This window comes from Sarcophilus harrisii, chromosome 1 (genome assembly GCF_902635505.1).
Source record: "Sarcophilus harrisii chromosome 1, mSarHar1.11, whole genome shotgun sequence".
In the NCBI taxonomy this organism is placed as follows: Eukaryota; Metazoa; Chordata; class Mammalia; order Dasyuromorphia; family Dasyuridae; genus Sarcophilus; species Sarcophilus harrisii.
In genome coordinates this window covers 685,211,859-685,236,805 of record NC_045426.1, presented here as the reverse complement: position 1 = coordinate 685,236,805, position 24,947 = coordinate 685,211,859, and the positions used below count along the sequence as shown (strand labels likewise).

At 43.1% G+C, this 24,947-nt stretch overlaps 2 protein-coding genes across 6 annotated transcripts in view; both read right to left on the bottom strand.

Moving 5' to 3' along the window:
* Nucleotides 1–13,868, bottom strand: part of PITPNM2 (phosphatidylinositol transfer protein membrane associated 2) — a 252,399-nt gene extending 238,531 nt beyond the window's left edge. The window contains exon 1 of the mRNA XM_031948474.1: nt 13,494–13,868. The gene's annotated coding sequence lies outside the window, so the exon portion shown is untranslated. The remainder of the gene's footprint in view (nt 1–13,493) is intronic.
* Nucleotides 13,869–16,819: 2,951 nt separating this feature from the next.
* MPHOSPH9 (M-phase phosphoprotein 9) overlaps nt 16,820–24,947 on the bottom strand; it is a 56,589-nt gene continuing 48,461 nt past the window's right edge. For all 5 annotated transcript variants that reach the window (XM_031948462.1, XM_012542465.3, XM_031948461.1 and 2 more), the window contains one exon: nt 16,820–24,482. In XM_031948462.1, coding sequence (XP_031804322.1) covers nt 24,381–24,482 — 102 coding nt within the window. In that variant the 3' untranslated portion in view covers nt 16,820–24,380. The remainder of the gene's footprint in view (nt 24,483–24,947) is intronic.

The following is a 24,947-nucleotide window of genomic DNA, read 5'->3' as shown; positions in this document are numbered from 1 at the left end:
TCCCCTCTATCCAAGCAAGAGTTAGAGTAATAAGACCCTGGTGAAAATCGTGGCTCTGTCACATACGTCTGGGGGACAAGGAACAAGTGATTTCACATTTTGGGGCCTCAGTTGCCTTGTCCATAAAATGCTAAAATCGGACTAGCTTAGGGGTGAAGGGCAAGGCAGCTGGGTGGTGCAGTGGATAGAGCACCAGCCCTGGGCCAAGCAGAGCTGGATTCAAATTCTGCCTCAGATACTTCCTAGCTGTGTGACCTTGAGCTAGTCACTTCACCCTGTTTGCCTCAGTTTTCTTATCTGTCAAATGAGCTGGAAAATGAAATAGCAATCATTCCAGTATCTTTGCCAAAAGAACCCCAATAGAGTCATGAAGAGTTAGACAACAATAAGGGGTGAAGAACTAGTAACAAGAAGTTCTTAATTCCTGCTCTATCCCAAGCATTGTGCTAAGTGGCTGTTTCTATGTCTAAAGATAATCTTCTACTCAATTACTCCAGCCTCAACTCCACCTAGGGGCTTGGAAAGCAGAAGAAATGAGAACACAAGGAGTCAGACTTGGCCAAAAAATGACTGAACATCAACAATAAAGCAGATCTGCATTCTAATTCCTGCTCTGCTACTTACTACCTGTGTCGCCTGGGGAAAATCACCTCTCAGAGACAAGGCTTCTTCATCTATAAAGTAAAAGTATATCCAGTAGTATTAATTATCTTCTCTAGCCACAAAGCTGACATTCAAATGGAATTTTAATGCTCTAAATTACAACTGATTAGAGAAATGCAAATTAAAACAGCTCCTAGGTAGCAACTCACACCTCCCAGAATGGCTAAGATGGCAGGAAAAGATGATAAATATTGGAGGGGATGTGGGAAAACTGGGACATTAATGCACTGTTGGTGGAGTTGTGAACTGATCCAATCATTCTGGAAAGTAATCTGGAACTATGCCCAAAGGGCTATAAACAGCACATACCCTTTGATACAGCAGTGCCATTACTGGGTTTGTATACCAAGGAAATCATAAAGGAGGGAAAACGACCCATGCGTGCAGAACTGTTTTTAGCAGTTCTTTTTGTGATGGCAAAGAATTGGAAAGTGAGCAGATGCCCATCAATTGGGGGATGGCTGGATAAGTTATGGAATATGAAGGTAATGGAATAGTATTGTTCTATTAAAAAAAAAAAAAAAAGATGAACAAGCCAATTTTAGAAAGGCCTGAAAAGATTTACATGAATTTGATGCTGAACAAAACAAGTAGAACCAGGACTACATTGTACACAGTAATAGCAAGATTGTGTGATGATCAACTATGACAGACTTGGTTTTTCTCAGTGATTCAATGACCCAAGGCAATCCCAATAAACTTTGGATAGAAAATGGCATCTGCATCCAGAGAGAGATTATGAAGAATGAAAATAAAGCAACATATGCTATGTTGACTGTTTTCTTTTTTCTTCTGTTTTTCTTTCTGTGGTTTTTCTCTTTTGTTCTGATTTTTCTCTCCTAACATGACTTATAAAGAAATGTGTATTTTTTTTTAAAAGCCATGTACATGTATAATCATAAAAAAAGAAAAACAATTTAAAAAAGGAAAAATAAAATAAAAGGCAAATAGCATTTTATCTTATTTGTTTGTAAGCCTAGAGTTGGGGAGGTTTTCAGAAATCATCTAATCACACTCCCTCATTTTACAGATAAGGAAACTGCCATCCAGGGAGGTGACATGATATTCCAAAAGTTATTTGGGGGAGTAACCCCCAAAAGTGGGAGCACCAGCATCTCAAGGCTTCTCAGAGAAATGAAAAATAGCTCAATGTCAAAGAGACATTAAGGACCCCAGGGAAAAGATATCGCTAAGGTTTGGTTAAGACAATCAATGATTTTGATTCTAAATTCTCTCCAATACCACCCCTCCCTAGTAAAAGGGAAAATTGGCTAGGAAATGGAACTTGGATTGTAAAGGCAACTGAGGGGATCCGGATGACCAAAAGGGATGGCCACGGCTGACTCTGAGCCCATAGAGAGAAAGCTGGCTTGCAGGATGGCTTGAGTTGGTTCTAACAGTCAGCCTGCGGTGATTATCATGGACTGACAATAACCCAGTGAGTCATCTGAGGATTGGAAGGGAGCCAGGAAAACATCAAACCCTTTCTCCTTGAGTATGGTAACAAACCATGAGGCCTGTTAATGGCATCAAGCTGTTCCCCATCCAAACCTTCGACTCGGCCACAAAAACTCACAGCCAAAATCCCAGAGAAAGCCAAGGGAATGAGTGTAGAACCAGGTGAGACTGAGAAAGTCGTGGGGGCCCAGACCACAGACCAGACAACCCTCCCCCCGACATTTTAGTCTGATAACTCAAGAGATGACAATCTCTAAAATAAAAATATGATAAAAAAACAGCTTATGCTTTCATTGGGCTTCCAAGTTGTGCAAAGTGTCTTATTATATTCCCCAATTCCCTTCACAAACTAGATTCAAGCCCCCGACCGCTCTACCTGCTTCTCCCCAAACTCAAAACCGCTGTCTCCCATCTCCATGCCTTTGGTCACACACTTTCCCATGTCTGGAACATGTTCCTTCTTTATTTCCGCCTCTCAGAAGGCGGAATCATATTCCTCCTTAGAATTCTTAGACTGCTTTAGAATGCCTAAAACAGTCTTCCTTCTAGATCATACAATGTCCAGTCTGGGCAAAATAAGTAGGACGGTGCGCCATCTTGTTCTGAGGGTAGAATGAGGTCTAGATCCACTGAATCCAACAATCATTTAATAGACCTACTGTGTGCAGGGTCCTATGCTAGAAACTAGGGACGGGGGGGCAAAATTATACAGAGGACAACTTGAGGAGGATTGAAAAGCACTAACAACCAACCAGCAAAGGCTTCCTGTAAATAGAGCTGGTAACTTAGCAGAGTCAAACAACTAGTAATTGTGCAGAGACAGGATTTGAATTCGAAGTAACTGGGATCCCCTAAATGAGGAGGACCCTTTCATTCCACAGCAACAGCCAGAGCCTGGCCCATGAGCTAGGTCTTGAAGGAAGACCTTCGTAGGTATCCCTCAGCAGTCTAAGAATTCTAAGAGGGAAGATGATTCTTAGACATTCTTCTGAGAGATGGAGCTAAGGAAAATCACATGGCAGCCCATTTATAGAGCCTTCATGTTTGCAAAGTGCTCATACATGAGCCTCCTTACAACCCAAAATCCCCATTTTATAGATGAAGTTTGGCTAAATGACTTGTCCAGGGTCACCTAGGCAGGGGCAGCCAGGTGATGCAATAGATTGAGCACCAGCCCTGAAGTCAGAAGGACCTGAGTTCAAATCTAGTCTTAGACACTTAACCCTTCCTAGCTGTGTGACCCTGGGCAAGTCACTTAATCCCAATTGCCTCAGCAAAAATAATAATAATAATAGATGAATGAATGAACAGATAAATAGATAAATAAATAAATAAGAAAGTACCTGAGGCAGGATTTGAATTCGTAGCTTCCTGACTCCAAGTTTTACCACTAACCACTGCACCACCTAGGAGATTGTAAGGTCCCTAATGGCAAGGACTATTTCATTTTGTGTCTGTATTCCCTAACGCCTTGCGGTTTCTTTCATAAATCTCCCCCTGAGTATTTTCTCTGACTGTCCTCCATGCCGGGAATCCCCATTTTTACCTTTAAAGAAACTGCCCCTTAGAGAGATGAAGTGACAGAGATCAAACAGCCGAGAGGAATCGGAAGCAGAATTAGCACCCGGATCTCCCGGTCCAGCCAAGTCCGGCCCTCCATCGACTGCACCAGGCTGCCTGGAACCCTGCCCTGCATTGACAGCTCCCGCAGGATTCTGGAAGTTATTGCTGTTACTTGCTCCTGGTATTTTAGTTCTGGGTTCTTTAGCACATAAAACAAATCCCGTTTGAGCTGGGAGCTACTGACTAAGACCCGGGAAGCTGCCGGCCTCCCACCTACCAGCTGGTTCTGCCACAATAAGCGCTCGGCCTGTTAGATGCACAACCCTGGAGAAGCTAATTGAAATATGCTCCGAGAAAGCAACCCAAAATAAATGGGAAATAATAGCTTCCTTACCCCAGAGCCCCGGAGGCAGCCCACTCCGAGCCTCCCGGTGCCCTCCCATCCCCGGCGGCTGAACCCAGCCCTCCTGCCATCATGGAAGACCCGAGTGTCTTTCCTCAAGGAAAACCCTCCTACGGGACGGTTTCTAGCAGAAGGGAGGAAAAAAAAGAAAAAAGAAAAACCACACGGCTGGGATTTGCGTGGTGATTTTTAAAGACAAGGAAAAAGTCAACCCGGCCTCATAAAGTGCTCAGGAAAGCAGTTAATGGCTTGTTAAAAGGATCGGAGAAAGGCCAGCTAGAGGCTGCCTTACTCCGCCGCAATTACACACCCTTCCGCACACCGTGACACACGTGCACATACAAGCCGTAGCGGGTGGAAACTGGGGATCTTGGCAAATGTGGATGGGGGGGGGGGGGGCCTCACGGGACCCCCTTCAGCCTGACGGCCTTCCCACCCGCCTCTCTGCGGAAGGAGCTTAGAATGGACAAGTGGAACTCTTCCCACTCGGGCAGCAGGAGCCGGACCAGCCCAAACATGGATGATTGAGGAGGGAGAGGGGCAGGGAGAGGAAGGGCAGGGGGAGGAGCAGTAGCGGCAGCCAGTCCAGGCTGGGTAGCCAGGTTGGTGGGCCAAGTTCTGTACCTTAGAACAGAGCTGGAGACCTGGTCTCCCCAAGAGAAAGCCAGCTGGGATAGTTTCAGTTTTCTTCTAGCTTGGGGTCTGGGGGCCAGGAAGCAGCTAATGAATGCTTTTTGAGGGACCGACTGATGGGGGATATTAGGGAGAAGGGTCCATCCTCATAACCACAGGACGAGAACCAGATATAATAGCAACCCACCAGCTTTTATGAATGCCTACTATGTACTAGGAATCAGGCAGGAGTTGAGGATACAAATACGAAAGTGAAATAACTGGAAGCTCCATCATATCAAGAGAAAAGCATAGACACATGAACCAAGAGATGTCTTCTCAGAAAAATGGAAGGACTGGGTTTAGAATCAGAGAATCCATTAGTGGGTGGTCCTAAGCAGATCACATCATTGTTCAGTCAGTCAAGAAGCACTTAGTAAGCTTACTATGTGCCATGTACGGGGCAGTTGGGGGGCACAATGGATAGAATGCCAGATCTGGAGTCAGGAAGACCTGAATTCAAATCTGGGTTATCCTGGGCAAGTCACCTCACTCTGGGTGCCTCAGTTTCCTCATCGGTAAAATAAGCTGGATAAGCATATGGCAAATCATTCTGGTATCTCTGCCAAGAAAACCCCAGATGGGGTCATGAAGAGTCCGACGAGACTGAAAAAATGGTTCAGGTAACATGCTAAGCCCTGGGGACACAAAGAAAGGAAAAAACAGTTCCTGCCCTCGAGAAGCTCACAGACACACGCAAACAAGATGCACACAGGCTAAATTACAGAGGAAGACGCAAGCATTCAGGCTCCTGGCCTAAAATGGGACAACACAACCTGAAAGGTCCCTTCCAGGTGCTAATGGTGGAGAGAGAAGGATACAAACTTCGGAGTAACATTGTTAATCACTCAGTCACTCAATAAGCATTTATTAGCTGCTTGCTTCCTGTCTCACAGACCCCTTATCTTAGAAGATAAGAACATTCATACAAAGACTGAAACTATCCCAAATGATAATGTGCTGGCATTCTCCTGGGGGGGAGGGGGGAACCAACACCCAGGTCTCCATCTCTGTTCTAAATCACAGTATTTGACCCTCCAACTTGACATAGCAAAGACTCTACCACCAAACCAGACAGAACCAAAAACTCAAAATACCGAGGTTATGAAAACCCCGTCTGCATAGGGCAAGGTGCTCGCCTACTTGTCCTGACTTGCCACCTTTCCTGAAAATGAACCAATACATCACAAGATGCTTCTTCGGGGACCACAAAAGGCAATCATTTGTCTGTGCACGAATCCACAGCATATTAAGCATAAGCAAATGAGAGCAGGGTGTGTCCTTAGATCATTTCTATCTGAAACCCACTGAAAAACATTAAATTACACATAATTACAATAATTGTTGGGGCAATGGATAGTGCCAAGCCTGGGATTTGGAAAACCTGAGTTCAAATTCAACTTCAGACACTTTAAAAGTCACACTTTCAGATACTTCCTAGCTGTGTGACTCTAGGCAAGTCACTTAATCTTGTGCCTCAGTTTCCTCATCAGCCAAATGCGAGGAAAATGACAAATCATTCCAGTATTTTTGTCAAGAAAACCCCAAATGATGTCATGAAAAGTCAGACACAACTGAAAATAACTAACTACTGAATATTAAGTCGGTTATTGGATAGGGCTAGCCCTGTGATTTCTTTGTATAGGAACTTCCAGGTGAGTTGACTCCCTCTACCAAGGTCTCCATGTACAGCCTCAGCTAGTTGCCTGGGACTTACTGAGATCACATGGCCTAAATATGCCAGAAGCCCCTCGATAATAACAACAACAATTATAACAAATGGTTAATTGCTGAACTCCAATGACCAACCAAGTGCCGGATTATTCCCCAAAATGAAGAATCCACCCATTGCACAGACCAAAGTCAAGGCCTTCCCTGCCTGACAGAGCTAGCCAAAGCTCACCTCCCTCCCCTGACCGACCCCAAGCCTTGGTCAGGTGGGAGTTCTCAAGGAGGATCAAAATGACATCACTAAGTTGGAGGTCTGACAGTGGCCAATCATTGTGAAGCATCAGAAGAGGGCTTTGTGGGTCCTTTCTTTCATGTGTTGTCTCCTTCCCTTATACTGTGAAGGCAGGCAACAATCTGAAGGAAGGGACAATTTTCATCTTTTTTTGTTTGTTTCCCCAGCACTTAGCACAGTGTCTGTCCCCAAATAGATATTTTATAAATTCTTGCTGACTGATTAATGGAGAACAAGGGCTCTTTTTTTTCCCCGGCACTTAGCAGTTGGTACCTAGAAAGTACTTTTTTTTTTTTTTTCATTCATTCATTCATTCATATTATATTTTCTCCAGAAGTCCACCTGTTAACAAAGGCACAGAAGAAATTTTGATCTACCTCTAAAAATGACAGCAGAAAACAGGAAAGCTGAAAGTGTTTGGCTCCTTTCCATACCACTGTGGGTTTTATTTCTGGACTGCTGTCCTCAGAGCAGACTGAGGGACACAGCTGTCTGTCAAAATGGTCTTCCAAAGGCACTTCTGACTGTCCAGCAAGACATTCCAGCAAGTCCAGTGACCTCCTGTTGCCTCTAGGACAAATTATATAGCTTCCTCTGTCTGGCATTTAAAATTTGGCCCCCAGCCAACCCTACCTTCCTACCTGTTCATCACTAAGTCCCTGTCTACACCATCTGAAGCAGCCAAACCAGCTTCTTTCCCTGGAGCCATCACCTTGTTCTGCTCCTGTGCTTTTCCTCTTCCTCTCCATCTCTCCTTTCCTTCAAAATGAAACCCCTTCTCCAGGAAGAATTTGTTTCCTCCCCTTCCTAACCCTTTCCCTCCCAGAATTACCTTGTATTGACTTTGTATATGTCTTTACATGCTTAATAAGTACACAGAAGTAGCATGGTATAGTGAGGAGAGACAGACAACCTTGCAGGCAGGAAGTTTAAATCTGCCTCTAACACATACTGACTGTGTGTCTTTGGGCAGCTTGCGTCACCTCTCTGTGGGCCCCAAAGAAATCTCTAAGGCAACAAATATCAAAGAAGATGCAGGCCTGGGAAGTTTTTTGCAAATGGAATTACAGGGTCAGTCCCTTGTCCTTTTATTTGTTTTTGTTTTTGTTTTTTGGTGGGAGGCAATCAGGATTAAATGAGTTACCCAGGGTCACACAACTAAGATCCTGGATTGGAACTCAGATCCTCCCAACTCCAGGGCCAAGCCACTATCCACTGCATCACCTAGCTGCCCCTTCCCTTTATTTTATACGTACTTACTTTTACCCCCAAGTAAGACATAAGTACAGTTAGCAAGAATGCCAATCCTGGAGTTCAAACCTAGCTTCAGACACCTAGTAGTTGTGTGTCCCTGAGCAAGTCACTTAACCCCACAGTTTCCTTATCAGTAAACTGAGCTGGAGAAGGAAATGGTAAAATCCTCCAGTGTCTTTGATAAGAAAATCCCCAATGATGTCATGAAAAGAGACATGCCTGAAAATAGCTGAGCAACAAACAACAAAAACACAAGCTTCTGAGGGTAGGGTCTGCTCAGTTCTTGTTCTTATACCGAGTCCCCACTACACAGCAGTTACTTAATAAACGCTTGTTTCATGGCTGTGGGGTAAGTACTCTTACCTCCACTTTACAAATGGGAAAAAGTGAGTCCCCAAGGAGTGCTCTGCTCATGGCCGTCCAACTACTAAATGCCAGAGGCTCTCAAGGAGACATCACCCTGCCTCTAATTCTCCTACAATCTCAAAGCACTAGACCTCCCGGGGCACCAAGAGCCGCCCAGGACACAACCCCAACTTTCTGACCTGGAAGGGAGCTCAGAGTCATCCAGCCCAATACATCCCTGACTAGCAGAGGTTCTTAACCTGGAGTCTGTCAACTTGATTTCTAAAAATATTTTGGTAATTTTTCCCCAATGTAATCTGTTTCTTTTGTTGTCCTGGTTATTTTATCTTATGTATTTAAAAACATGATTCAGGGTCCACAACAATAACAAGGTGTCTATAGCTTAGCTGGCTAATAGGTGATCTAGCCCAGGGCTTCTGAAATTTTTTCTCCTCACAATCCTTTTTCACCTAAGAAATCTTCCAGGACCCCGGGTATATAAAATAGACAAATCAAAATTTTACTAAAAATAAATCATAATTTCATGAACTCCCCTTCAACTGCAAAATCCATATGGGATCATGAACCATAGTTTAATAAATTGGGATCTAGCCTTTGCTCTGGAGGGGAAACCCACTGATTCCCAAGGCAACCCAACCCACTCTTCCATAGCTTCTGGCTGAAAAGTTTTCCCTCCCACCAACCCTGAACTTGACTTTCTGCAACTGCTACACAATTTTCCTAGTTCTGCACTCTGCCTTTCAAATACACCATGCTAGCTATGGATCAGGCCTCCCAGTTAAGTGCTCTCTTCTTCATGAATGAACCAAGCCATCTCCACATCCCAAAGCACTACATAATTAAAAGCGATTATTACTAATACTGTCGAGTTTGGGACAGATCTGGGACAGATCTGATCTTCTCTTGGGGCATAAAGCACACGAAGGAGGCTAACATCACTCAATCTGGAATCCATCCATACAAGAAAACAACCAAGCAGTACCAGGCTAGGCCAATGGGAAACAGAGAGAGCAAAAAAAAAAAAAAAAAAAAAGTATATATTAAGTATCAACTATACATCAGGCACTGTGCAAAGGCTAAGGATACAAATAGAAAAACCGAAACTGGTCCAGAATCTTATAGTATATTGGGGAAGGGGAACTGGAGAACAAATGTAAACAGAGAAGTAACTATACATACACAGATACATGATCGTGCTATAGAAATGCTGGCTCTACAGTCAAAACCTTTCATTTAAAAGATGAAGAAAGTGAAGTCCAGAAAGGTGAAGGGACTTTAAGACCACAGATTTAGAGTATCCAGGTCACCTAGTTCAATCCTCAACTTCTACAGATGCCCAAGGTCACCTAGTTATTGACTGCCAGGACTAGACCTCCCTCACTCCCAGGCCAAGACAATGAGAATCTTCCCTCCCAGAGCCTCAGTCTTCTATATAAAATTGGGAACAGTGGACCTGCCAAGCTATTCTATTTCAACTGACTAAGCATTGAGTGCAAACTCAAGGGAGAGAAAGGGAAAGGAGAGGGGGGAGAAAGAGAGAGAGAATAAGAAAAGAAGAAAGAGAAAGGCAGAAAGGGAAAGGGATATAGGCATTTGGTATAATAGTGGCTAGTGTAGGAATCAGGGAGCTCTTGGATATGACACTGGCTGTGTAACCATGGGCTAATCATCCCGCCTCACTTAGTGCTCCAAGAAACTCTGAATCCAAGTTGTAGGGGAGGAACAGAGCTTAAAATTAAAATTTCCTAAACCAATGAAATCACAGATTCAGTTGCTCCATTTCACATACACAAAGACAAAAATGAAAGTCCCTGCCCTAGAGGAGTTTACATTCTATTGGGAACCACAGTAACTCAACTTAGCAGTCTTTACTACCTAAAATGCAGCACACAGAAAGCAACAGACAGGGGTCAGCTAGTTGGTTCAGTGGATAGAGTACCAACTCTGAAGTCAGAAGGAGCCGAGTTCAAATTTGACCTCAGACACTTAATGCTTAATGTCTCTGTGACCCTGGGCAACTCACTTAGCCCCAATTGCCTCAGCAAAAAAAATTAAGTAGATCAACATAATGCATAAGAATCATGTTAAAAAAGTAGCTTTAAGATAGTTAAAATTGTATCCACTTAAGATCACTTAATCCCATTGTCTCAGAAAAAGAAGGGAGGGAGGGAGGGAGGGAGGAAGGGAGGAAGGGAGGAAGGAAGGAAGGAAGAAAGGAAGGAAGGAAGGAAGGAAGGAAGGAAGGAAGGAAGGAAGGAAGGAAGGGAGGAAGGGAGGAAGGAAGGGAAAAGAAAGGAGGAAGGAGGGAAAGGGAGGGAGGGAGGAAGGAAGGAAGGAAAAGAAAGTGATTATAAATATGTTCCTCACTCAGCTTGTCCTTTATCAGAGGAATTCAGGCACCAAATAAGCCATGGCTCCTATGGCTGGAAGAAGATGGCTCCCCAGGCTTTCTCCTCATTATAAAGCCCTCAAAAACCTCCCCAGGTATCCATAATTTTTCTCCAACAAGTGCCCAGAACCATTATTCCAATTTCTTCTTGTTAGTGCTCTCTACCAAATTCCTGCTCCCCAAAAAGCTGGCCCGGAGGAGATTTGGGGGGAGGCAGGGAGGCAGGGAGGAAGGAAGGAAGGAAGGAAGGAAGGAAGGAAGGAAGGAAGGAAGGAAGGAAGGAAGGAAGGAAGGAAGGAGGAAGAAAAAGGAAAGGAGGAAGGAGGGAAAGAAGGGAGGGAGGGAGGAAGGAAGGAAGGAAGGAAAAGAAAGTGATTATAGATATGTTCCTCACTCAGCCTGTCCTTTATCAGAGGAATTCAGGCACCAAATAAGCCTGAGAAGATGGCTCCCCAGGCTTTCTCCTCATTATAAAGCCCTCAAAAACCTCCCCGGGTACCCATAATTTTTCTCCAACAAGTGCCCAGAACCATTATTCCAATTTCTTCTTGTTAGTGCTCTCTACCAAATTCCTGCTCCCCAAAAAGCTGGCCCGGAGGAGATTTGGGGGGAGGCAGGGAGGTCAAGCTCTGGCAGGCCTACTGAGCTACCAGGACTTCAGGGGCAGTTGTGGACTGAGGCAGCGACCCATGGCTCCTAGTTGGGCTGGCTGCAGGAGGAGGAAGGGGTTCTCACAGCAACTCTTGAAAATGGTCTAAGTCCCAAGGAAGGGTTTCAACAATCCTGTGGGAACGTACATAACAGTAAAACTAATACTACTGATAATAACGGGAATGACCGGGCCCTTCTGAAGTCCTTGGGGCCAAGGGCTGCCCATGTCTCACCTCGGTTAGGCCCCACAACAACCCCGGGAGGTGGGGACTTCTTGCTCTGATTCGCCTCATTTGATAGATAAGGGAAACTGAGGACTAGGGAGGTTAAATGATTTGCTTCAAGTCATACAGATCACAATTACCCAGAAGTTCCTGACCATCCTAGAATTGGCCCCTCTCACTGAAGTCAGTCCAGTCTAGAAAAGGGCTGAAGGGGAGGAGTTTTGCTAGTAGGAAGGGAAATCTCAGCAGGGGGAAAAGAGAGTTCACAAGAACTGAAAGGAGGTGGAGAGAGGGAGTAAAGCACTTGCCTGCAAAAAGAAGGGGGAGGCTTATCAACAAAGAACCTGGGAGGGGGAAGGGGTGTGTGGAATGAGATCCCAGGAGAATTCGATTCTGCAGGGCAGCAACATACACACAAAAATTAAATTAAATTAAATTAAAAATTTAAAAAAAAAAAAAGATACAGTCCCTGTCCTCAGGGGTCTTGCTTTCCCTTACTTAAGGCAGATGCAAATCTGGAAAACATTACTCAAGGGAGAAAAAAACTCACAACCCGGGTCCTGGGAGACATGTGGATGGGCTTTCCAGTAATGAACAGGGCTCGGCTTTGCAATCAGGACCTAGAGCCGCGAGCCAGCTCAGCCTTGGACGGTGGCTGGGGCATCGCTCTGAGGTCTCAGTTTCCTCATCTGCAGAAATCGGGGGCTGTTCTCAAAGGCCTCTCCCGGCCCTTTGGCCCATGACGTAGGAATGGATGTTCCAGGAAGGCAGGGAGTTCCCTTTGCCGTATGGAAGGCTACCCTGGCGGGGGCACGGCAATGGGGAGAGGCTGGCTCTTGCCCCCAAGGAAGTCTCCCGGCCTGCCCCCCCGCCCCCGGGTCACGCATCCCGGCGAAACCCCGGCTCGGAGGTACAAAGCAGGCGGCAGCCCGCGGGGCCGAGGGGAGTAAGGAAGTGCCGGGCTCGCCGCCGCACCGAGCTGGGGCCCCGACACCTTCCCCGGGCTCCCGAGGGTGAGAGAACTCTCAGCGTTCTAGGGAAATCTCGCCCACCCACGGCCCCAAGCGGCCGCGGTCACTCGCACCCGGGCCGGAGCCGGGCAGGCCCGGGACCGAATCCTGCAAGGGGAGGGTCCGGCTCTCCTGCCCGGGCGCCTTTTCCCGCGGGTGACACTTTGTGTTGGCGGTTGCTGCCTCGCACGTCGGCACTCGGCCCGAGCTCCCGCGGGTCTGGGGGCGGGGGCGGGGGCGGCTGGAATCCCTGCCCGGCCTGGGCGGCGCGGCCCCTGGAGCGGGGGAGGGGGCGAGACCCGAATCCAGATGTGCTCCTAGGGCACGGCCGGCGCACGGAGGGGGAGGGGGCGCGGGTTTCTGCTCGGGAGGGAAACGTTTTCGTAGTAGGCTGTGTTTATGCGGGCTGGGGAGGAGGGAGAGCCAGGGCCGCCCCAGGCGGCCAGCTACGAGGGCTGCCACCGAAACGTCTCGTCCTCCGCCTGCTGCACGCCCAGCCCCGGAACGAAATCCCCCTCCGGGGGCGCAGGAGCCGCTCCCCTCCCCCGGGGTGGTCTGGGGCAGAGGCGGGATCCGTCGCGGGGGGGAGGGGGGGGAGTGGGCAAGGGAAAGGAGCGCAGACCGCAGGACACAGAAGACCCCCCCCCCCCCCATTCCCTACTTCGGCTCGGCTGGGTCCGGGCTGGGCAACACCTGGAAGTAGTTTCCCCCGCGCCCGGGGAAGCGCTGTCCGGCCGCCTTGGGAAGGGGCAGAGGGGCTGGACTCGCGTGGGGGACTCCGGGCAGGAGGGCGGAAGGAAGCCCCTTCCTCCCCCCGTGGAGGCGCGGGGTGCCCGGGGGCGGGGGCCGGGGGGCGGGCGCCGGGGGGGACACTCACCTCTGCTGGCCTCGGGCTGCGTGCGTGCGTGCGGCGCGGGGCAGAGCGGGGCAGGGCAGGGCGCTCCCCTCCGGCCTGGCGCGGCCCCGAGCTCTTCCTCCGGCCCCGGCCCGCCGGGGGCTGGCTGCTCCTCCGCCTCAAGGCTGCGCGGCCGGGGCCCCTCCGCCTCGGCCGCGGCCCCGGGGAGAGCTGCTCCGGGCCGCCCGGGCACCTCCTCCTCCCCCGGCCGCGGCGGCTCCAAGTTGGCCTCGGCCCCGGCGGGCTCCCAATGGCATAGTCCGCCCTGGGCGCGGGGCGCGGGGCAGCGCCGAGGTCCGGGGCTGCCGGCCGCCGCGTGCGCCCCCGCCCCGCGCCGGCTCCCGGCCCCCGGCTCGGGCTCCGGCTCGGGCTCGGGCTCGGGCTCCGCTCCGGGGGCTGCGGCGGCGCGGGGCGCACGTGCCGCGCGGCCGCTCGCGCTCTGGGGTACCTGGAGGCCGGGGGCGGGGGCTCGGAGCGAGGCGGCGCGCGCCCAGCCCCGGGCACGGGCGCCTTTGACAGCTTTCTCTGGGTGCCCGGAGCCGCCGCCGCTGCAGAGGAGCCGCCGCCGCCGCTGCCTGTCTGCGCTTGGAGGGGATTGCATTCCCTCACTCGGGGCGGGCGGGGAAAGGCGAGCGGCCTGCGCCTCCGTCAGGCCGCGCGGGAGAGCGGCGGCGGCGGGGACCTGGGGGTGGGGGGGAGGGCAGCCTGCCCGGGAGAGCCAGCCCGCGGGGGGCTGTGCCTGCTGCGGTCCCCCAGAAGCGCCCTCCCGCACTCGCCGGCTGGCCGGCCGCAGGGAGAGAGGCGTCGAAACAACTTCTGGACCCCAATTCCCGAGAAGCAAGTTCGGCTGCGGAATGGCAGCACCTTTGAAAGTGGGGTGTCTCTGAGGGTCTTTGAGACCCTGGAAACTCCGAGGGCCACTTGTGCTTCGTCCTGGGTCCGACATTATTTTGTCATCTTTTTTCACTCCCTTTTAGGAAAATTTACGATCGCATCACTTGAGGTCAGCTATTTTTAAAGGCTTTATTCTTTGAAAGAGCTGAGCAGGTTTTCAGAGGAAAGCTTAGCTAAATTATTGCTCTCCCCCACCCCAAACTTTCCCAAGATTTTTCTCCAGTTTTATACCAGGGCAAGCAAAAACATTGGCCTTATCCTAAGCTGTGTGTGCCTCAGAACCCACCACCCTTCTGCTGAGAAGTGGTGGAGCATCAGTCTTCTGGAGTCATCATCGATCTCTGATCACAGCTCTCAAGGCTTTAAATGTTTTGTTTACTGCAGTCTGCCTCCCGTCCAGACAGGTCTTTTTGGAATTCTTCCTATTTGCCCTTTCCTGTTCAGGCATGTTCAGCGCTTGTGACCCCATTTGGGGTTTTCCTAGCAAACTCACTGGAGTGCCAGTTGCTTCTCCAGCTTATTTATTTTACATTTGAGGAAACTGAGGCAAACAGGATGAAGTGACTTGTCCAGGGTCACACAAGTGTCTGGGGTCAATTTTGAACTCGGGAACATGAATGTTCTTGACTCCAAGGCCGGCACATTATCCACTGCGCCACCTAGCTGGCCTTACATCACAATAATATTCCATTACATGCATGTACCATAATCTGTTCTCACTGCCACTATAAAAAGCTCATTTTGTATAGACCTCCTTGGGATCTGAATGACATATTAACCTGACACTAATGTGGCCTTTTCTGCTTACTACCCCTCTAATAGGTCAACTATCCTGGTTCTCTTTCCTCTTCTCTAAAATGAAGGGAATGGCACTCCAGCTCTAGCTCCTTGAACCTCAATCTAATTCCAAGTTCCATGTCACAACTGTCACAACTCCGTATTTAGTGTACTTGTCTCCCAGCATTTTGTTTTTCCTCATCTTTGCCAGTGGGTTGAAATCAGACTTGTTTAAATATTAATTTCTCTTTATCAGAGCAGTCTTCCAGATGATATGGCCCTACATTTTTCAGACTTCTAGTATACCAGTATACACAGGGTTCCACATTAAAAAAAAAAAAAAAAAAAAAAAAAGTGAAAAGCACCTGGTAAGTAATAAAATATTTTGTAATGTGAAAGTCTGAACATTGGGCAAGGATAAATTTTTATAAATTACAAGCATTGTGGAAATCCCTTCTCTTTTGATCTTCCTTGGTTGATTTTTCTCAACTCTCAGTTCTTGGAGAATCATCTGCTCTGAGTAAATATATCCCAAAGGCTCTGTCTAGCTCTCTTCTCACTTCTCCCTCCCTGAGGGTTTTATCATCTCTACACAGATGATTCCTAAATCTAGCCCTATATCTCTCGCCTCAAGTAGTCATGCATCTGAACTACCTGGTCATCTCTCTCTGGGTACAATCAACATCTCAAACTTCCCAAGTCCAAAATGGAACTCACTTTGCCCATCTACGCCAAAGTTTCCTATTTTAGTTGAGGACATCAACATTCCAAAACTCATTCAGGCTAACAGACCTATGAATCATTGTCTTGAAATTGAAAGTCTTCCTTTTCATCCTCTTTATTAAACACCTTCCAAGTCAACCTTCTTCTGAATGGAGATTCAGTCACAATTCTAGCCATCACAATTCTAGCCATTGTGTCCTTGCTTCTCTCCTTTCTCCAACCTATCCTCCATAGCTTCCAGAATGAGTCAGACCAAATCATTCTCTTCCTCAAGACATACTCTACTCCTTATTACCTCTAGGAAAAAAAAAAAAAAAAAAAACATGAATTCATCTTGATATATGAAGATTTTACAACATATATTTTCATATTTATTTTATAGTACCACTCTATCTACCCTTACATTCCAACCAAACTGGACCTAGTTATCACCTAGTATCACTTATAACTGTCTATCATCTCTTATCTGTTTGCACAGGCCAACTCATGTTAGAAAGAACTCCATCTTTCCTTCTTAGAATTTTATTGTTTTCCTTCAAGGTTCAGTTATGGAGTCTTATCCTACAATCAAGTCTTTCCTGATTTCTATACCTGCTTATCTCTAGCAATAATGCTCTCTTCTCAGAATGCATCGTATTTACCCATTACATGTTCTGAATCTCCATATGAAATGTAATTTCCTCAAGGTTGGTAACTTTTTGTCTGTAGACTGTACTACCTAAAATGATATCTCAAAAGGCACAAAGGAACTTTTTATTTGCTGTAATGAGCTGAACAAAAAGTGATAATAATCCCCAAACTGGCACATGACATTAAGCATTTCTGAGTAGAGAATACCAGGTAAATGAGAATAAATTTCAAGAAAATCTTAGATGGCTGTGTGCATAGAGAGAAAAGTGGCATATGAGTTTTGGTGTGGGCAAGTGTAAGGCATTTTATTTAAGAAAAAATATATAACAACATAAAGCGATAGGCTTTGAGTTATGAGTTACAAATCAGGAAAGAGATGAAGGAATTCGCTTAATACAGTGACACAATGAGCTGCCTTGGTCTAAAAGGAGAAAATACAGAGTAACATTAGGAAACATATTAGAAGCCAAACAATTATATTATCTCTAGTAACAGTACAAAATCTAGATGCACCAAACCAAGAATATTGAATTTGTCCTCTTCTCCTGCTCCCCAAAGACAACAAAATGGGAAAAAGTCCAGGAAAGAATAGTTCAGATGATCAAAAGACTTCAATTTAAGGAGAAAATAAAAAAATTGGATAAAACAACCTCCGCAACAATAGCAGCTGAGAGGCTACAGGATCAGTGTTTATAAAGTCATAGAAGCATATGAATACAGTTAATCTGGGCTTGTTCACCAAATCCTGAAATACAGAACTGATGAGGCACTTGAAACTCAGAAACTATCTTCAAAAAAATAAAAGGACTATTTTCTGAGGCAGGCAGTAAATATATGGGCATGTATTCCAAGTTATAATATTCCAAGGAGTGATATAGGCTATGAAGAGGTTTAAGAAGGACTTGGAATAAACTCATAAGTTAAAGAATCAATTCAATAATTCAAGTGTCAGAGGCCAGACGCTGTGTCTCTGTCATTTATGGTCTTGGGCAAAAAAAAAAAAAAAATACATTTTTAATTCTCATCATACAAGAGTCAAACCAAGATAAACTTGTATGACATTATTAGAATTGGAATAACCTTTAGTGAACTAAATTCAATTTTTAAAATAAGTAACAGAGGGAAATGGCTTATCCAGTCCTCACCATAAGTTACATTAGGATCAGACAGGGTTTTCTGGGAGCATAGGGAACCATCTAAAAGTATAACTAGCAAAAAACAAGCTTCTTGCTCTCTAGCTCATTCAAAGAAAAACCCCATGTTCTGACCAACAATATAGCAATAGTTGGATTCAAACAAGTTAATTCTAATTTATCCAAGGCATTGTCTAGGGCTATGCAAATAGACCTATTTTATAGCGGTTAGTCACTGTCAATTAGTATTCCAAATAGGCAAGCAGTATGCTCTACTATTTTAAAAATATTTATTTAGTATTTACAATATGTAAGGCACTGTTCTAAAAGCTAAGCTCATGTAGAGGAGAAGGAAAGTGTGGTTCCCCTACCATAAAACTTACCATCTAACAGAAAATCAACCTCAGAAGCTGAACCACCAAAATAACCACCATATCACCAGCATAAATCATACTTCTAGTGCTTGCCATGTCAGTGCTATTTTGCTAATATGATGAAACTGTTACATGATGGATAGGCCTTCTGCACAAAACTTGCCAGGGCCAGAAGCAGAGTGAATAAAAATGTGCAGGTTGCTAATACTGTGGAGATCTGTCCCTGTACAGCTAAGGTCACAGGAACCAGTTCAGATTGATTGAAGATCTGATGGTGTCCAACAATAAATAGCTCAACATTATTCAATCTTGAAAAAAGAAAGCAATTACATGAAAACAAAATTCTTTTTATCCAGAAAGGTCAAGAGATTACAATAAAACAATTCTTTTTATCCAAAAAAGATTACAACAGATATAATTCAATAAATTCAAAAATTGTGATTAGATTCCTCAGACTTGAGTGAAACATCAAATGGTAAACGAACAATAACAACAAAAATTCAACTCAAAACTCAAGAGCAATACTAATAGAAGATACTAGGAGTTCTACATTTTAATCTCCAATTGTGCTAGGCTACTAGTCATGAAGAGGTAGAAATCTTTCTAGCAACTTCTCTATAGTATGATTAATCAGTGACCACCCAAATGGATAGGTAGGCCTGACTACAATCCCCATTCACTCAAAATAGTAAATAGTTTTGCATTTTATTTTTTGTAAAGCTTCTCAAAAGACCTGCAGCAAAGAAAGATTTAGTGACTTCTATTCCTGTTGCATTTAATGAACTTAAAAGGCAAAATATTTTAAACAAATTTTACTCAAAATGAAAACTTTTAGCAAAGCTTACTTTTCTAAACTCAAGATTATATACATAATTTTTAAAATAATAATTTTAGTGTGCTGATATTAAAGCTTTCTAATACTCATAAAAGGATAGATAGAAACATCGTTTTAAGGATAAAAGCTTTCCTTTGTATATTCCTACATAACATTTTTCACAGCAGTGTATTTTGATGGCATTTGTTTAAAAAAATTATTTTTGAAAAATATTTTGGCTATATTCTTTGGAAAAGTTGTCCTACATCTGTTATTTTTTTCAAATTGGCTAAAAATTACCAACTTCAGGAAGAATCAAGGTAGTATACCTAATATCTGAACTCAAGATATTTATAGTTACTTTCAATCATTCAACAGGCATTTATTAAGCACCAACTATGTGCCAGGCACAAAGCAGCAAAGTGAAGGTCTTAAGGGTGTGTGTGTGTGTGTGTGTGTGTGTGTGTGTGTGTGTGTGTAGGCAAAGCTTATAAAGCCTTCAACCACCAATTAGATTTCTTAAAGTTTGTTATTCAGAATTCAGAATCCCATTTCTCTTATTAACTGGTTACATTATCCAATCAATCCACAAGTCTTGTAGAACTAAAGAGTACTATTATTTTACAGGGAAAAAATGCATTGCAAGTTCATGCTAGGGACACCAGATAAGGGTGGGGCAGATTTCTACATAGCACCAACAATTTGTGAACTTTTCCTATTTGCATAAAAAAGTAGCTGGTGGCAAAAGGTCAGCTACTTATAAACAATTCTGAGAATTGGAAAGCTAAGGAGGCCAGAGTGGGCCTCTCTGGATTTGGATGCAGAGCTTTTACTAAATCTGTTATTCTAACTTCTTGCAGAGTTAAACAGCAAAGAAAAAAATTGATAGGGAAAGTTTTTTTTTAGTTTTCCCCTTTATGCAAGGGAAAGTGTTTTTTTAGTTTTCCCCTTTATGCAAGACACACAAGATCTTCACAAAAGTTCTTTCCCCACCTCATCATAGCATGCATAGAACACTGGGTTCTCAAAACCCTTTACCTGAGGGAAAAAAAAGTTCTACTACTCTGAAAAGTTTCAAGTATGGAATGCATAACTATGTCTAACTAGCTAAATATCACAGAATTTTCAAGCTGGAAATGACTTTAGTGGTCATCTACCCATGTGTGAAAGGAAATCCCCACTATAATAATATCTGGACCAAGTGCCCATCCAGGCTCTGCTTGAAGTACAGAAATTCTGGAAATTATGGGATAAACTCTGTGGACATGGCAACCCATGAATCACAAAGACAAAATGGCTTTCACTCTTGTGTAAACTTTTACCACTGCTACAGGGCTGGTGGTAGAGTGGTGCCAAAAAAATCCCCAACAACCATAACAAAGACCCTTACCTATTTTACACTATCCACTATCATACAAAATCTATTAGACTCCTGACCAATGAAAGAGTCCACGCACTATTGGAAGAAACCAATCTTGTAGGTATTTGACACAAATTGAGGTCAGCTGCACCAAAATGAAACGTTAGCTCATTTTGGAGAAGGAGATAGAGGAGATGGGTTTTCTCCTACATTCAGAGACGAGTTATTTCATTGGTTATGGGGTAGTATTCTTGATGAACATAAGCAAAAAGAACATCATGAAGAAAACTATACTCATGTGTTAGTAGTTGGAGAGGGAATAAGGAGGTAAAGAAGTTCTACAGTGACTTTGATAAGACTTCCAAATCAGACTGACATTTAGTCTAATACTTGCTGACTTCAATGCAAAAGTATGCTTTATAAGGGAAGAAAGCAAAACATCTAAAGGAACCTATAGCACAGGATTTAAGAAGCAAAAGCTACCTCTCTAAGAAGTCTTGTATAATGGAATACTTTCTTCAGGAAGGAAGAGAGAAAGTTGAAAGGCGCTGGACATGAAAGTTCCAAATATCAGATACACAAAAAATTAAAGTTCTAAATATCAGATACACAAAAATTAAACTGACTGTATCTTTAAAAAGACAGGAAATGACTAGTTACAAATGTGGAAATCATTTCCAAATCAGCTGTCTCAGCAATAAGACTACTGACTTATTAGAGCATTGATTGAAATCAACATGAAATTTAAAATATAATAATAGCTAATATTCGCTAACCTATAAGCACTTATTACATTGCCAGGCAACTGGGCTAAGCTTATAAAAATTTCTTAGGAAAATATAGCACAGAATTAAGAAGCCTTGTATAATGGAATAATTACTTCAGTAAAACAGAGAGTTGAAAGGCACTGGACATGCCAAGAACCAAACATCACACACAAAAATGAAACTGACTATATCTTAAAAAGGCAGGAAATGACGCCTACATTTCCATATCAGCTGTCTGTGCAGCAAGACCACTGACTTATTAGAGAATCAACATGAAATTTGAACTATAATAATAAGAGCTAATACTAGCTAAAGTATAAGCAGTTACTATGTGCCAAGCACTGTGCCGTTTTACAGATAAGAATAAAGATAGAAGCTATAATGTGCAATTAAAATAATTCCAATCCAACATTTAAAAAGATTACTAACAAGAGAAAAAAAATGTGAAATAAATAAAACAGACACCAACATGAGTATCACTATTTCCTATGAATTTTGGCTGCTATAAAGCAGGAATCATAAAGAGGCCAAAATGCAACTCCTTATCAAGCAGAAAAAACATGGCAGCCATGTTTGATAGCAATAGCAGTTTAAAGCATAAACTCTGCAAACCTGTTTACAGAGAACATAAGAAGATGAACCATAATATTTCATATATGAACAAGAAGCAATGGAGGAAAAAAAGTTTGCAGTTACTATGGCATGACAACCAGTTAAGTCAGATCATCCTCAAAACATTTAAGTTGAAACCAGGAGGAATAAAAAAGAAATGGGAAAAAAAAACACCCTATAAAAATTTCTATGACAATTTCTTTTTTCTATTAACATTGGAACCACCATATTAGTATTCCAACATCACTGTTCCCAACGTGCTACATGAGGAAGTAGAATTGGCACTCACAGATAAAAAGACAGATCACAGAAGGACTGATTCTCAAGTCTTTCAAAGAGAACTGAAAACAGAAGAAAATTTGGATAGAGCTGACTTGGGTTCACTTACTACCTGTGTGACCTTGGCCAAACTATTTAACTTCTCTGGGCCTCTGTTTCCTCATCTATAAAATTCCAGCTTTGGACAACTGACCTAAAGGTCCCTTCCAGATCTAAATCTATAATCCCATGAATTAGAAAATGCAAGTTACTCAAAAGGCAATGAATAGATGTATCACTGACATTAATATGTTAACAACGAGACACTATCCACAAGGAGCAGCATAAGACTTCATCAAAAAGATTTGTGATAGGAAATGCAATCATGGTCAAGTCATGTAGCAAGAGCTAGAGCTAACAGATGTTAGCCCACCTGCTTTGCCAATATTACAGAATATGAAGACACTCAAGAGGAAAGCACCTGTGGGTTGTGTGGAGAGCTCTCCCTGATACATTTTTGGAGGTACTATATAAGAATATCTAGATGTGGTTTGATCTATGTTATAGGAGGCAACCGTCACACTGAAAAAATCAGTCACCAAAGGTGGATATTCTTATATTTTTTTCTTTGTTGCATAAAAACAAGTACAAACTGTTACTTCTAACCAGTTACACTATTCAAAACTATTCTTTTCCTGGAGACAAATGTAGTGAAGTATATTTACTGGAGAATTTTAGTACCATTTTTTTTTTTTGAATAATCCAATATTGGCTACTTAGGACATAAATACTAGACAAGATAAAAACCGTAATTATCTTCTGGTATGTTAATTTTCTTCTTTAAAAGGTAGATGAATGCTTTATAATTTACAGAGAATCAATCTTTTTAAAATATTATAGATTGGAGATAATAATAAGGCCAATCCTTTCACTAGATTTTTACATGATGAGATGATCTTTTTCTTTCCTTTATCTCATGTTATGAGGTAAAAGAACCCTGAATAAAGAAAACACCCACAAAAATAAAGGCACTCGATCCCTACTGATAGGGAGTGATTTCCAATTTGTATCTCCCAAATACCTTGTTGGGGGTAAGGGGAAGGAAGGGTAGTGAAAGAAAGCCACTGATACAGACAAAAATGGCAACAGATAGGTACACTCTAATCCCAGGACAGAATTTCTCCACAGTAGCTTAGAACTCTATATTGTTGTCAATTACTACATGAGGGGAAAAAAAGGCAAAAGAAAATATAAAACCTAAAATTTTCGGTAGAACTATAAATTAATTTTGAAACTTGGGTGCTTATGAAAGTGCAGAGTTTAATGGTATCATTAGGCCGTAACTGATTATTGCCCCAACAGCAATAGCTCTCACTTATCTGCTACTACTGCTGACAGCCAGGTTTTGCCAGTCAGTTGGTGCCCTCTCTCAGAGCAGATGGGAAGACACTAAGCTTTGTCTACACACTTGACCTGTCATATGCCAAGCAGTGAGGATGATGGCTGTGAGTGAAGGCCCAGTCGAGACCAGAGCCTGTTGTATGGAAGCAGGGTCACCTATAACACTGTTACTTGCCACCACTCTCTGCTAACTAATAGCTGACCGATTAAAAAATCACCACTGTAAGAATCATTTTGTTAATCCCTTTCAAGCTATGGCAAGAAATTTTCAGGTGTGGTACACACGCAGAGCACATTTCCAAATGGAATAGAGGGAGCCAGGAAAGCCTTCCATTAACAAAGGAATCCTAAGAACATCACTAAAACAAAGGACAGTCTATGTCAATACAAAGATATTTACAAAGACCCAAGTTTCTCCTCTGTCATAAATAATCTTTATAATCTGCAAGCACTGCTATGTAACAAAATAAAGAATTAAATCCCTCTCATTACTTCCTCACAAAGAATACATTTCAAAGTGGGAAAATGATCATTATTCTTATGTTATTCATTTTTGAAACTACTTATTAATTTTCTAATCTACCAACAGATAAGTAGCTGATTATTTTCTCATACCTGGATTGGAAATAGAACTTGCATCAAAAATTTTAACCTAAACACAATGTTACACTGAAATTCTTTTTTGCATTGAACCTCAATTGTTCTGACACTATAAAAAGCTTGGTGCTGCTGAATACTTATACCAAAAAATGCCAAAGTTCATATTTACAATATGTCTATAAAAAATGGTGTGCAAAGTTAATTTTAAAAGGATAACACTTTGTTTTTAGAAAACAAAAACTTTCCCTATTTATACTTCCTTATCCTTATAAATTGGAGACATACACCATTTAAAAATAAGACTTTTTTAAATAGTAAAATATACAATTAAGAGATTCCTGAGCATAACAAAAATATCTTTAAAATATATGTTGGCTACTTGAAGTATAAAATATTAAGTGTAAATAGCATGATTTTAAACTACCGTTGAGGATTTACAAACAATATAAAGTGATTTGCATTTTCTGAGTGCATAATTATACATTAGTGCAAAGAAAAATGTCTCAAAATTTAATAGCTACAAATCTCAGAGATTTGCAGAGGAGTGCAAAACATGAAATCTCTTCAGTGTCATGCGAATTGGACCCAATTCTCGATTAATCCTTTCCAAACGATCTTCAAGGGCCTCCTGAATAAATACAGAAAAAATGTTCTTAGCAGCACATAATTACTTCCATGTCTTTATAACTATTAGTACAACTACTGTTTCTAAATTGCTTTTAAATTTACTATTATATAATTTTCTATTTACTATATTATTACTATTATATTATAGTATATATTATATATTATTATATACCATATACATTATATACTATTGCTATAAATAGTAATAAAATTATTACTCTGCAAAACAGCAACTACAGACATTAAAATTATCAATGTTTTATTTCATTTTCAGCACAAATCTCACTGATCACTTATATTTTCCTCTTTTAAGCAAATAATAAAAACAAATTCCAACCTTGGGAAATTATGTATTTTCAAAAAGAATCTAATATTTTGAATAAGGGCACTAAAAAGCTAGAGCAATTATGTAGGCAGAAAGAAATATACAGATCCACAGAAAAAAATATGTAACAAAAGGGCATCA